The sequence below is a fragment of the Chrysemys picta genome, chromosome 3, assembly GCF_011386835.1.
Source record: "Chrysemys picta bellii isolate R12L10 chromosome 3, ASM1138683v2, whole genome shotgun sequence".
NCBI lineage: Eukaryota > Metazoa > Chordata > Testudines > Emydidae > Chrysemys > Chrysemys picta.
Window position 1 is genome coordinate 84,817,379 of NC_088793.1, and position 15,148 is coordinate 84,832,526.

General features: G+C 42.2%; 1 protein-coding gene across 9 annotated transcripts in view; it reads right to left on the reverse strand.

Annotated features, from left to right (window-relative positions):
• AK9 (adenylate kinase 9) overlaps positions 1 to 15,148 on the reverse strand; it is a 156,721-nt gene that overhangs the window by 21,938 nt on the left and 119,635 nt on the right. For 8 of the 9 annotated variants that reach the window (XM_065590208.1, XM_065590205.1, XM_065590207.1 and 5 more), the window contains 4 exons: positions 15,022 to 15,084; positions 13,452 to 13,661; positions 11,518 to 11,736; positions 6,051 to 6,264 (listed from right to left, as the gene is read on the reverse strand). In XM_065590208.1, the coding sequence (XP_065446280.1) occupies positions 6,051 to 6,264; positions 11,518 to 11,736; positions 13,452 to 13,661; positions 15,022 to 15,084 (706 nt within the window). The remainder of the gene's footprint in view (positions 1 to 6,050; positions 6,265 to 11,517; positions 11,737 to 13,451; positions 13,662 to 15,021; positions 15,085 to 15,148) is intronic. The other variant, XM_065590206.1, reaches the window with a different exon arrangement.

Genomic DNA, 15,148 nt, shown 5'->3' on the forward strand with positions numbered 1-15,148 from the left:
GCCCTGCCCACCTCATTATTTCCATTGCTTCCATGTGTAGTGTGGGCTCCTTGCTCCCCCTTAGTTGTTCACATATGCAACTGTGGTCGTGTTGTCAGACTGAACCAGGAAGCGGCTCTCCTCTAGACATGTCTGAAACAATTTTCCAGCCAGCTTGATGACTCTCAGCTCTAGAAAGTTTATGTTGTGAGCTATTTCTTCTATGCTCCAGAGGCCTGGCATCAGTTGTAAGAAGTAGAGCATCTGGAAGACATACTGGCATGCCTCTGCAAATGTTGGCTTGGGCTGACCACCATTTTAGGGGGCTGAACCCTGGCACTGGAACCTGCACTTGATCTTTCATGTGTTCTGGGGAGTGGTCCCCACCTTTACAATAAAGGCTTGAAGACTCCTAATGTGTGATCGTGCCATAGAGTGATCCCTATACATGATGTGAGAAGTCCTAGCAATTGAAGACACAGTGCTACGGTAGGCCTCCTGCAGCTCTGGAACATGGTGATAAGATCCTGGGTTTTTCTAGAAGTTTAGAGTAATGGATAGATTTTTGTTATTGAGGTTTCTATGTCTACTCCCATAGTTATTCTGGTCGATGGAATCAAGTAACTTTTCTTGACTGATGATGAAGCCATGCACTTCCAGGATATTCAGTGCCTGAGTTGTGGCTCTCTCCACTGTGGCCTGAGATGGAGCTCTGATCAGGATGTCATCTAGGAAAGGGTACAGGTGGGTACCTGTGACTTGAGTCTGGCTGTAACCACCACCATCTTTGTAAAGATCCTGTGGGCAGAGAACTGGCTGTACAGGAGTGTTCTGCGCTAATAATGCTTCCTGCCACATGCAAACCTCAGAAGTCTTGGCTCAGGTCAAATCCAAGCAGTGCTCCAGTTGTAAGGCAGCCTCACCAGACTCAGCAGATGCTAAGTTGTGCCCAGGCTGCACCCCGCCGGCTGCACCCCGCCAGCTGACCTTAACTCAATCAGTTCTCAGGGCTTTGAGTCACATAGGCATGTGGGATCCCCTACCCACCAAAGCAGCCATAACTCCAACATGGAAATAATGGACCAGGAAGCACAGAGCAGTGAAAGGCTCTGAAGACAAAGAGGACTCCAGCCAGCTGATTCGGGAGTAAGTCACAGGGGACCTCTGTAGAACAAAGCCAGGAGGCTTGTGGGACCACAAATCCCCACCATACCCTTCCACTTGTTGAGAATTTCTAAGTTGAGAATGGCTGTGATTGCCCTGTTGCATTTCTGAACAATGAAGAATATGAAATAGAACTCTGGGTCTCTATCTTCTGAGGGAATGCTATCATTCTAATATCCAGAAGATGAGATATTTTGTTCTGGAGCAGATCACACTTTACAGGGTCGTTGGAGATGGGAGACTGGATGAAGAGCAGATGAGGTGGAGCTTGCAACTTGAGGGAGTATCCCTGGCTCACCATGTGTTCATGGTTGATGCAAACCATTCCTTTGTGAAATGGAAATTCCGCCTCCTAGCTTCAGCCCTGGCCACAGGCCTATGCAATCTTTGGCATAAAGTGGTACTGGGAGGTGCAGAGCTTCCTCCATGAAAGTTGGCTCCAAGATTTTCCTTTGGAGAATCTGTTGTCCCTTCACTGATATCTCTGTGAGGACAAGAGACGAAAGGAGCACCTTTGTCCGAAGGCAGATCTGTATTCCCTCCTGAGAACACTTAGTGATGATGGGAGTGACTGCTTGGCTTCTGCTGCATTGTCAGCCACTACCTTGTCTAGCTGTTCCCTCCAAAAAGAGTGAACCTTTCAATCTGGCCGAGCATGGGATCTTCTTAGAGTGTGTATCCACCTTCCAGGGTTAGAGCCGTTAGGTGGTGCCTGGCTATGAAGCTGGAAGTCATAACGCCGGCTGAGAACTTCATTGCATCCATTGAGGCATCAGCTACAAATGCTGTTGCTTGGGAAACTTTATTTAAAATTGAGCCAAATTCAGGATGATCTCTGTCCTTTAGGGTTCTGAGATCCTCCAGTCAGAAGACAGATCCCTTGCAAAGCAGATAGCTGTTAGAGATGCTCTGAGGGTGTCCAAGGAGGGCTCAAAATCTTTCTACAAAGTGGCCTCCAATTTTCTATCTGTTGGTTCCTTACGGTAGAACTCTGCTTCTGAGGGAATGATCATATCCCTTGCTAGAGATGCTACAGCCATGTCTACCTGCAGGATCTCAGTGACAGGGGGCTTTGATTCCTGTATCTTATAGAACCGGAGGTAATTTTTATTAATGTGCTAGCCCATATCAGTCTGTTCCGTCATCCCAGATCACATACTGGAAGGAGGAGTGCAGGGGAAATCATAGCTACAGCAGAGAATTTCAAGGAGAGAAATTTACTCTGAGGCTTTCTCTCACGAAACTATTCAGGTTGGACTTGAATCAAGGAGAAAACCTTTCTGCCCATGGCCTCAAACTTCTCAGGACGGAAAAACCCTATATTGTGTTTTCCCCTGGTCCTGTTTGTAGTCAGAGTCTGATACCTCACCTTCCTCAGGGCAGGTCTACACTACCGGTTAAGTTGATTTAACTCATGTTGCTCAGGGGTATGAAACCCTTCCCCCCCAAGCGATGCAAGTTTCGCACTGTCCATATCTGTGCTATGTTGGCAGGAGATGCTCTCCTTCTGCTGTAGCTTACACTTCTCGCTGAGGAGTAATTATGCTGACCAGAGAGCACTCTCCCATCAGCTTAGCATGTCTTCACCAGACACGCTACGGTGGTACAGCTGCATCAGTACAGCTGCGCCGATATAGCACTGTAGTGTAGATTTGCGCTCAATGAAGTAGGGGGAGGAGGAAGAGGCATCCAAGGACTTTTTACCTCCTGGATTTTCTGTGCTTTTATTTCCCCTTTTTTCCTTTTTATATTTCTTTACTCTTTTTGCGTCTTTGCAGGAGTAGGAGCTCCCTGACACTTTGGAGATACTTTTTGCAGTTTGCCTTCCATAGTGCCTGAAGTCCTCTGGAAAGTTCTCCCTCTGAGTCCTCCCATGCTGGGTCCCATTCCCCCAAGAGGGTGAGGGGGGAAGGGACTCATTACTAGAGTCTTTCTGATTGAATTGGGAAGGGGGGCCCTTTAAGAGTCCTGCTTCTTTACCAAGGGCATTCAGGACCCACTTTAAGACACAGAGGGGTGAGGATCTGTGGTCCCACAAGCCTCCCCTCTTTGTTCTACAGTGATCCTCTGGGACTTACTCCTTGAGTCAGCTGCCTGGAGTTTTCCTCATCTTCAGAGACTTTCCCTGCACTGCCCTGGTCCATTTTTTCCACACTGGAATTATGGCTGCTTTGGTGGGTAGGGGATTCCATATGCCTGTCCAACTCCTAGCCGCAAGAACTAACAGAGTTAGGGTCAGCTAGCTGGGTGCAGCCTGGGCACAGCTTATTGTCTTCTGAACCCAGGAAGGTGCCTCACAAATAGAGCACTGCTTGGATTTGATCTGGTGCTTTCTTGGCCTCTCTACCATGCATGGATAGGGGCAGAGGAGCCAGCAGGGAGATGCTGCAGCAGAGTCTCAGGGTGAATTAAACTTAAGCTTAAGACTGACCCAGGGAGGAGAAAAGAAGCTCACCAGTGCCTGAAAAAAAATGAAAAAATAAAAGTAGAAATAAAAGAAGCAGGAACAGTGTAACTGCCAACTGACTGCAGCCAGAGACAGAGAATCTGGCGGCAAGTGGGAACAAAGGCAGCGTAGCCAGGGCATGTGGCACCAAGTCTTTGATCTGTTTGCATGAGCTGCAGATTGGAGGGGAGAAGCCCAGATGTCTAGAATTGGGGAGATGCTGGGCTGCAGAAAAGGAGGCTTCTATATTGATGGGTGGTACTGGTGGTTTTATTATGCCTTGACTGGTCAATGGTATGAGTCAGTGGTGAACCAATGGTGTACGGAAATCAGTACCGTGCTCCTTGTGAGCTACTGACACTCTTGTAATAGGGTGCGGAGTCCACATGACTTAGAGGGTGTTGGAGAGGAAGTCTTCTTTATGGATGAAGACTTACGTCTTCACTACCCGCCGGATCGGCGGGTAGTAATCGATCTATCGGGGATCGATTTATTGCGTCTCATCTAGACGCGATAAATCGATCCCCGAATGCGCTCCCCATCGACTCCGGAGCTCCACCAGAGCGAGAGGCGGAAGCGGAGTCGACGGGGGAGCCGTGGCCGTCGATCCCATGCCGTGAGGACCCGAGGTAAATCGATCTAAGATACGTCGACTTCAGCTACGCTATTCTCGTAGCTGAAGTTGCGTATCTTAGATCGATCCCCCACCCCAGTGCAGACCAGCCCTTTAGAGAGGGGTGTATCTCACATTTCTTTTAAGAGTGTTTGTCGTATATTCCTCGTAGATAGTAGGTTGCAGGGCTGCTGCTAGCAGGTCAGGATTAAATATCAGATTTGGACTGGCTACAGAACTTCCATCATGGAAACGGATACAAAAGATGTGTTCTTTTTCAGATACTTTAACACATTCCCAGCTATGCCTGTTGCCAGCTCAGGTAAGGTATGTTATACACAGTGCCACCTACTGGCTGTACATTATAGCAGTACATTAGGAGCACTGTAGCAGTTACTGTGTGATGGAATGCTAAAGCTGTATTATAGTGTACAGGGGAAGTTTTTTGGGCGTGTCTAAAAACTACTGGAAACTATCTAAAAACAGGTTTTAAAACTATGTACAACTAACTACAGTTTTTGAACAAGAATGCTAGCTAATGCTGCAGCCACTAAATAGGTTGTGTCTCAGACTAAGGGTGATAGAAAGGAACTGGAGAAGCCTAGCTTGCATGATTTCTTATGCCCTAAGTTCAGAGCATAAAGAGGAGAAGGGCACAGATGCAGACCAATGACACTGTCAACAAAAATCTTCTGGTCTCAGGCATGTGGAGCACATGTGCACCTCAAGCGGAACATACATAGGCACCTTCACTTGAAGAAGAATTAATTGTATTATTTTTTTCTTTTAATTGCACTGGTTGCAAAGAAACTGTTTACTAGTAAAGCAACTAGAGTAGACAGGTGAAACTAGCCCCATATCTTTAAAACACCAATGAAAAAATATTATAAAAGCAAGCATTAGAATCATACAATTGTATGACTAAAGCAGAGATGAGTGTCTGTCAAGGGGTTCCTTGGAATCTTTGACTTTCTATATTTTTTCCAAATAATCATTAAAGTTGCCTGTGCTAGTCACAGATTAAAGAGCAGCCCTAACATTAAGAAATCTAACTGCTTGTATTGGAAGGGCAGAAAGAACACCTAATACAGAGCCTCATATTGCATTTCTGTTCCCTGTTTACCTCTCCAGAAGTATGATGGCTGATACTCGGCTGCAGTGACAATTACTATTTTTATATGAGAGGTGGGAACAGTGAACATGGTATTTCCCAGTGGCAAATGGGGAGTTTTACACTGGCTGTTTCTGTTTTATTGTGTACCCAGATATATAATGGAAGCATTATATTAGATGAACCTGAGAATCCTCCCATTGCATCAGTGATTGGATTTATCAGTGTAAGAGACATAAGGAGTATTATTATATGTACTACAGTGGCACCTACAGGTCTCAACCAACATCGGAACTGCTTATGCTAGGCACTATAAAAACAGCACTTGTTCTGAAGACCTTACAATCTAAACAGACAAGGAGTGGATGGAAAGGGGTAGGACACAAAATCAACACTGGAACTGAGGCACAGGAGATTAAGTGACTTGCTAGAGTCACTTAGCACAGGATGTCTGTCAGCACTAGGAACAGAACTGAACCCATATCTTCCAAGTGCCAGTCCAAGGCTTAACCACAAGAATATTCTTTCTTCCTGAGGACAGGGGACAGGGTTGAGATGGTGAACACAGATATTTCTGGCTGATAAATAGGATAGTGGGAAAACTAACTGCAGCATTCTATGCATGGCAACAGCAATAATTTTAGTGACTTGTTTGTAATTTCTTGCTAACATGATTATAAGAGACACAACCACATTTATAAGGGAAGCTCCTACCCTTTGAAAATACTGGACCTTACCTGTAGTTTTCCCAGATTTTGGAGGTCCCACAATTGCTATCTTAACTGGCACAGACGGCTTCGGTTTTGGCTGACGGATAAATTTAATAGGATTTTTCATAAATTTTTCTTTATTTTCTTTACTTGAAAAGAAATAAATATATTGTCGGTGGATTACAGGCAAGCTTGGAGTCTGTTGGTTTTGGAAAGGCTTGATTACATCTCCTTCACTTAGCTGTAACATATACAAAATGGGGAAAAGTTACTTACTGATACTTCTGTTTCTCAGTCTCCTCTTCACCCATCCTACAATAGTGGATTCATGGACACAGTGTTAATAGAAATACTTACTGGAAGGAAGCAAAGATTTCTGAAACGCTACCCCTGATTACATAAGCCTTAGACAGAACACCATCCCTGAGCTAGAGAAACTTCCAGGGGCAGAAAGGATGATAGGATATACAAGACAGTGAGAGAAATAATAATATACAAGCAGTAGCATACCATCCAAAGGGGAGGAGGGAGGCATGTAGGATGGGAGAAGAGGACTCTATGACAAACAAAATTATCAGTAAGTAATTCTCCTTTGTCATACATCTTTTCCTCTCCCCTCTTATGACAGTGGATTCACAGACAGACAATGGATGTAGCAAGCAGTATCCCCAGGAGGTCCAACCTTATCACATTACTAGTAAGGCCCTGAACCCAAAGGAGGCATCCTGAGAAGCAACTGTCCCAGCTGATGATAATACATAAGGAAGCACGAACATACGCATATTGCTACTTCACATATCTTGGAATGCTTCTTTGCACTTACTTTCTGTGAAGTAAGTCTCTAGATCAGTGGTTTTCAAACTTTTTTCCCTGGGACCCAGTTGAAGAAAATTGTTGATGCTCACCACCCAACAGAGTTGGGGATGAGGGGTTTAGGGTATGGGAGGGGCTCAGGCTGGGGCAGAGGGTTGGGGTGTGGGGGTGAGGGCTGTGAGGTCGGGCCAGGAATGAGGGGTTCAGGGTGTGGGAGGGGGCTCTGGGATGGGGCAGGAGGTTGGGGTGCAGGAGGGGGTCAGGACTCTGGGCTGGGACCAGGGATGAGGAGTTTGGGGTGCAGGAGGGGCTCCGGGTTGTGGGGGGGGCTCAGGGCTGGGGCAGGCGGTTGTGGCGCAGGAGGGGGTCAGGGCTCTGGGCTGGAGGGTTTGGAATGCAGGAGAGGTTCTGGGTTTGGGAGGGTATCAGGGCTGGGACAGGGAACTGGGGTGCAGGCACAGACTTACCTCCAGTGGCTCAGCAGCACAGCCGGGGTGCACCGCGGACCGCGCTGCGCCCCGGATGCAGCCAGCAGCAGGTCTGGCTCCTAGGCAGAGGCACGCAAGTGGCTCCGCACGACTCTCACCTGCAGGCACCACCCCCCATCAGTTCCCATTGGCTGGGAACCAGCCAATGGGAATGCAGAGCCAGTGCTTGGGGTGGGGGCAGTGCACGGAGTCCCGTGGTCTCCCTGCCTAGAAGCCAGATTGCTGTGGGCCGCTTCCGGGGCACAGCGTGGTGTGGAAACAGGTAGGCTTTAGCCTACCTTAGCTGGGCAGCATCGCCAACGGAACTTTTAACATCCCAGTTGGCGGTGCTGACCAGAGCAAGGCGACCTAGCGCCTTACATGCTGCGACCCAGTACTATGTTGCAACCCACAGATTAAAAAACACTGCTCTAGATAAGTCTCTTGTCTGAGGGAGGATATGAGATTCAGACAGAGAGGAAGAACAATGAGTTAGTTTATTTGGAATCTGATATTCACACTGGGAACAAATTCTAGAGGAAGCTGAAAAACCATCTTGCTGGGAAGAACTGTTGGGAAGGCAGAGCTATCATGTAAGTAAGACTGGACAGCCTGAAAGGCAGTAGAGGGGACACTAGTTAAGGGCCTCAAGATGTGATGCAATATAGGAGCTGCCATAAGAGACACAACAGACAGAAACTGAGGGGAGTGCAGGCAAGTCATTGAAAGCACTTGCAAAGCTCTCTGTGCTGTGACAGGAAGAGTACAGCATTAAGAAAAATGGAAGGAATGTTGCCAGCAAGGAGCAGAGAAGGTGAGATATGAACCTCACACACAGGCTTGAGAAAACAATATTATTCTTTTATCAAGAAACTGCTGGGCTCTCTGTGACAGACCAGAAAATGGAGGGAAAATGTGCCACAGAGAGCAAGCACTGAGAGACAAACAGAAATGCTGGCTCTTTGACTCTCAGACTCACTCAAAGCCCTTGGATTTGGAAGAGGCAGAGAAACTACTGCAGAGCTGATTAAGCTGTGGAGAAGAGTTGCAAACTGAGGCAGGGTGCTGACAGCACACAAGCAGGTTGTTAGGGCTACCAATATCCTCAAGAATAATAAAAATGTAGCGTTGGAAGGGACCTTAAGAAGTTATCAAGTCCAGCCCCTTGTGCTGAGGCAGGACCAAGTAAACCTAGACTATCCCTGACCGGTGTTTGCCCAATTTGTTCTTTAAAACCTCCAATGATAGAGGTTCCACAACCTCCCTTGGAAATCTATTCCAGATATTAACTAGCTTTATAGTTAGAAAGTTTTTCTTAATACCTAACCAAAATCTCACTTGCTGCAGATTAAGCCCATTGGGGAAGCCCGCTCCTTATTCAGAGTTTGAGGGCAGATTGGACGCACAGCATCCATTAAGTGGGCTGATGTTGTCCATGCCCCCATCAGAAGTGCTCACCTTTTATTCAGAAGTTTGTCCAAGAACAAGCACACTGAAGGAGGGTGATCTGTGTGAGCCAATATCATATATTTCCAGAATTCTTTGTATTTAGGCTAAGTTATATAAATACAAACTGTACTCCCAGAATGCCTTTTTTTCTCTCCCCATGCACACATGTGGGTCAATTATGCCTGTTCCCATCTACCACAATAAATCCATTATCCAAAGTGAGCCCAATCATCAGCATGAGGTTGAGAAATACATACCAGTTTTTAATTTACACAGTGATCCACTAACCTTAAATTTAAAAACATTATTGATTCAAAAAGACACTCACATAATTCAGATTAGCAGTGACATGCACAAAATAGAAAAGGTTCTAGATGATCTACTACATGATGGTAGCTTGGACATATTAATTTCTAATACATAGACAAAGATTACTTTAAGGCTTAGATTGTTTTACAAGTAGTTTTGATTTTGTTGATGTTATTTTTGTATTTTTGCTCACAAGTTGTGGTAAAATAATATCCCATATGAACGCTCTTACTTCTGCTTCATATGTGCATTTGTCAAAGGTGTTGTTCTGATGCTATGAATCAAGGTGACAAAGGGGCAGGAGGACTGTTAGCCAATATTATATATTCTCACAATGCTCTGTATTTAGGCTAAGTTGTATAATTATAAACTGTACTCCCCAAATGCCTTGTATTTATGCTAAGCTTTATTGTAGAAATCTACTAGAAGTTAAACTGTTGTAACGTTGGTTCTTTATATGTGTAGAATCTGTCAGATGGAAGAAATATGTTTTGTTGAGGTTTGTCAGATATGGACTGTGTGCTAGGTACAGTAGTATAGATGTCTCTGCAGTCTACTGACATCTGGAATGCTATGCACAAACCCCAGATAAGAAACGATGTGTAAAATCTGTGGATTTTTTATCTGTCATAAACAAAGGGAATATAAATATGAGCAAAATTAAGCTCAGAATTTGGAACAGAGTAACAATGTAACTGATGTAAGACTGTTCTCGAGATTGATACTGTATTAACCTTTCTGTATTGTGCTGAGATCTATCTTTGATAAATAAATTGATTGAGCCTGGTTATCAGATATTTTACCAATAAAGGAGCGGAACCCTCAATATCTGGCCTAGGCTTAGGTAATCATGGGAGCGTTTCAGAAGTCATTGCCTCCTTGGTCCCATTAGGGGGTTACCATAACACTGTCTGTCCATGGAACCACTGTTGTAGATGGGATAAGAGAGAATTCTATACCCATTTTAATGTCCAGCGCATTACTCTATTTCTGGTAAGAACAAAGAAAAGAATAATTATCTGAATTAAAAACAAGTGCTGTTCTGTGGACTGACGGACAGAGGGTACACTGTTCAGTAATACTTAGGCTCCATTACCAATAATGGAAATGCCACTGTATTCCTGAGCTATGCATCTGCAGAGGATAATATTGAAACACTGCTCTTTGGTGGCTACAGACTGTCATACTACATGTTCTACCCTTCTCAGAGTCTTGGTTTTTCATTAGTGCATCAGGTCCCTTCAAACCACATGCCTTAGCTCCACAGGATACTAGGATTCTGCCTTAATCCACTTCTGGTGCTCACATTCCTCCTTCTAGTTTGTTATTCTTAACCATTATCTCCTCCATAGTCTTGTCTTATCTTCAGATCCATAATAATTTAATCGTCAATTGGCATATCTCATACCTTCTGATATATGAAGACTTTGGCGTCCTTAATTCTACTCATCTCTATCTGATCCTAAAGCATCCCTATTTTCTCCTCCATAATTGTCATCATCTTCTACTTCATGCATCCTACAGCTTTGACAACACACCCTCTTGATTCCATCAAAAGACAGTCTTGTACTTGCTTCTTTCTGCTAACAGAATTTTTTTTCATGTGTCAGGTGTTAAATTGTTCTCTTCCTTACATGCTCTCTCTTAGTTTTACTCTTGGAAACTCAGATATGTAAGAATCTCTTCTCACTTGCAAAGCTGTCACTCCTCCAACTGTATCTTCCTACTCTTCCGTCTTCAGGAATTTCTTTGTTGTTGTTGTTGTTTCCTGTTCATTGGGCTTTTCTTAGCTCAGCTCTGCCCCTCGTTTTTTACTCACTCACAAAACCAAGATGCACTTCTAGCATTCCAACAAAATTACATACACATTACCCAGCAGAACTTTGTGTTAATCACCCATAACTCCAAAACCCTTTTACTTGTCTCTGCTGCTCCTGCAAGGCTGTAGGAACTTCCTGTTTGCTATCGTATATTTGCTGGGTCCTAAGTACACCTCTACCTCGATAGAACGCTGTCCTTGGGAGCCAAAAAATCTTACTGCGTTATAGGTGAAACCGCGTTATATCGAACTTGCTTTGATCCACCGTAGTGTGCAGCCTCCCCCCCTCCAGAGCCCTGCTTTACTGCGTTATATCAGAATTCGTGTTATAACGGGTCGCGTTATATCGAGGTAGAGGTGTATCATACATTTCTTTCTTGCTCAGCTCCACCTTTGATTGTACTAATTCACCAACCTCCATCTGCTCAATGCTCCCACAAAGCTTACAAAATATCATTAATCAGTGCTTAAAACACAACACTAAACTGACCAATTCTTGTTATTAATAGTATGTGCTGGTTATTGAAAATATTCAGTGATGTGCTTTTCATAATATTTTATCTTAATTATATGGACATAAAGAAGACAAGCAAGTATTACTTCCTGAAAATATACTTCAGCCATTTAATTACATTACCTTGATTGGGTCCCATTGACCAAAAGAACTGGGATGTTTATAAGAGAGAACCAACATCTTGCGTGCAAGTGGCAAACTTATTGGGTAACATTTCTCAAAAATGCTTTCTCGATTTTCTACTAGATGCTTCAATTTGCTATACAATTGGTAACGTACAATGTGAGGTTTTCGCCCTCCATTGATGGTGATTTGTGGTATCAGCAACCTTTCAAGTTCTTCCTGAATAATGAAAGAATAATGTATGACAAAAATCATAAACATGATCAAATGTTGTAATGAAGGGTGATGTGAATAATAACTGCCATTAACTATTAGTGATCTTTGAACTAAATTCTCTGCTAGTGTAAATCAGTGTACCTCAATTGACTTCAGCTGAAGATCTGGTCCCTCTGTTTTCATTATTAAGATTTGTATTACAGTATTACAATATGCTAAAATAAAATCAGAAAACTATAATTTCCATTAACTTTGAAGACTCTAACTCCATTTAGCTGAACTTTTAAAAGGTCTCTTATCAAAACCAATGAAATGTCATGTATTTTTTTCTATTTTACCTGACCCCCATTGCTTATTTAGCTATTATTTATGCATAAAAAACGCTTCCCCGGTCCCTCCTGGTCCATTTTGGTGACTTGCGGCAGGTCAGTTTCTGTTCTTGACAGAATTGATATAGTGGAGTCAGGTTTGGTGGATTGTTTATTGATACTATGAACATGTTTTTATCTACACTATACATGAATCCTGTCAGTTTTACACAGGGAACTCCAGAACCCTAGCCTGAGTTGCCACCAGGCCTCCAACTGTCCTCCCAAATACCAGGGGACCTGCTCCTCCTAGCTGCCCAATTGCTTTCCAGTGAGGAGTCAAAAGAGCCTTAGCAGATTCATTGCACTGTCCTCTGCTCACATATTACAGCTCAGCTACTTAATTACAATATAAAAATTGTCTGTTTTCTAATTAATCTCTTCCATCTGTCTGATCCTTTTAGAGAGGCTGCTATCCAGTGTTTTGATATCAAAATTTACTATTGCATAATTGAGTGAGATGCCACAGTACCCAGTGGTGGCAATAACGATTGAAGAAGATAGGAAGAATAAGTTATTTATTAATAAATAAGCCTGCTATTTAGACAAAATTCTTGGGTATCAATAATAATGAGAAAATAAATTTTGAGTAAGTTAAAATGAGAGTTAGATACAGTAAGGGGAAAATACTAACCTGTAATTGTGGCTCTTAAATTTACTATTTATGTAGATCTACATTCTGGAGTCTTTGCTTCAATCCATCATAGGCAGGGTGCTATGCAGAACAAAATTCTAAAACACAAACCACCTCTCCAGTAGCTGATGCCTATGCACATCTTGAAACATTAATTACCAACATTCTCATCTGCTTGTTCCTTTTTGACCAACTTAGCCATCAAAATACTAATAAAACAAATAATGTACTCCTAACCTTCAGTGGTGAGAATGGGAGAGGAATGTGGAGCTGTAAAAATACTACCTTCAAAAAACATGTAGTATTCCATTAGCTCCACCTGGAGCCTTTTATTGTACTTGAAGGAGTCTAAACATGTTGCTGCATAAAAGACATTAAAAGGTTCCATTTTGATTCTCTCTCACTGATTTGGTATTGTATTTTTTTACAAGAATAATATGTTGTTTTTTAACTGTCATCCTGCAAAGTTATCTTACACTCAGAAAGGGGACAGAGTTGCAATCAACCCCATAACCATGACATTGATTTGACAGCCAGAAGGGGCCATTATGATCATCTAGTCTGTTCTCCTGCATTAATTAGCTCATAAAAAGGAAACAAAGATCTCAAATACTGTAACTTTGAAATCTGACAACTAAATTAAATCAACTATAAAACTGGAAGCACTTCTTGCCTCATGCCATGTTATTTGATAAAGTAGATAATGAAGAAAGTACCTGTACTCCTTGTAAATTATTACTATCTGTTTCATACTTTTCTGTAATTTCGTTTTTCATGCGTTCAGCAGCATCAGCCTCCTGCTCTTCCTCCTCCTCATCTACCTCTTCCTCTTTTGGGAACTCTTCTTCAAGAATCATTTCAATATCTTCTTCTTCATCTTCATCCTCTTCGTCACTAGCCTCCTCCTCTTCCCTATATGCTGCAGCCTAAAGTATAAAATGTTCAACTGTTTCATGCCTACTGTACAGAAGTTCAGAAGAAAGAAACTAATATTATTTTCTCTCACACACTTTCCCCTTTTTTGTCCACTGTTTTAGCTTATAAATAATTTGCAAAGATGATTTGCAGAGGTGGGGAAAGAGTACACTGTTTCACTAAGACACACCAGCTTAAATAGAGAAGTTAAAAAGTTTGCTTCTGAGGAAGTTTATTTTCAGCAATAGCTTCATGTTTTGTTATGATTTTGTTGTGAATTTTTTTAATCAAATTCAAATTACTATTCATAAATGTTAACCAACTTACAGTAATTGAGTTTCAAATAAAGCTTCTGGTTTAACCAGATACAGTATTTATCTATAAAAGCTGCTGAAATCAAAGAGCAGACTTATCAGAAAATATTTATTAAAAACTAAAAACCTAAGTATTTTTACACCCTTCCACATCTCCTTGCCACTTGTCATTGTTTATCATTGTAACTAGTTATTTTGGTAGTGGGAAGAAGTTCATTGAATCTGGGAGCACAGTTGGGAATGCTGAAAAAAACAAACTTCTGAAGAATACCATAAATGCCTTTAATAATGAGCTTTATAAACAATGACATGAACTGAACAACTAAAACTCCAATTTATTTTTTGGAAAATGGAAGTCTTAATTAAAAAATCTAAATAAGTAACTTTTAGATTAATATTTGGAAAGAAAACACAGAAAAGCACTGTATCACGGCTTGAATGCAGTTGTAGAGTGCAGTTCTGTTGACATAACAGAAATGTGTTTTAATTACTGTTTTCTAATGCACTGTAGCTAGCATGCTTTGCTATTGCAGTTTGACAGGGTCTTATTACAAACAAGCTTGTTAGCTGACACCATACCTGAGAATACCCAGGAGGAGGCAAAGAGTTTGAATATAGCTCTAGTACATTTTGCAACTGAGTTGAGCATGATAACTTCATGTTTCAGAGAAACCATGGCCTCAATTCAACAAGATGCTTAAAATGTGCCTCACCTGAATTTAATGGGACTATTCATGTGCTCAAAGATAGGCATGTGCTTAAGTACCTTGCTGAATAGGAGTTCATGTTTACAAGTAATTTAAAACATAGTTATAAATATTCTGTGGACAGTCTCCAATATGTAGCTTTGTTCCCAATCAATAGTAAAATGCCTTAAATATCTGATTAAATTATAATGGAAAAAGAGAGGTTTCTGACAACTTCAATTATAGTATTGCTACTGCATGTTACTCTAAATAAAACTTAGATATTATAATCATAGACATTTTAGATATTCCTAACACAGACCAAATCAAATATTTCCATTTTTAATTTTTTTCCATTATATTATTCTTACCTCCTCTTTCTTTTTGGCTTGCTCTGCTAAAAGTTCTGCCCTTCTTTTGGCAATCTTCTCTTCCTATTAGTGAAAAAAAGACTTAATAAAATAACAGTAATAAAATTGATGACATCTTCATCATCTG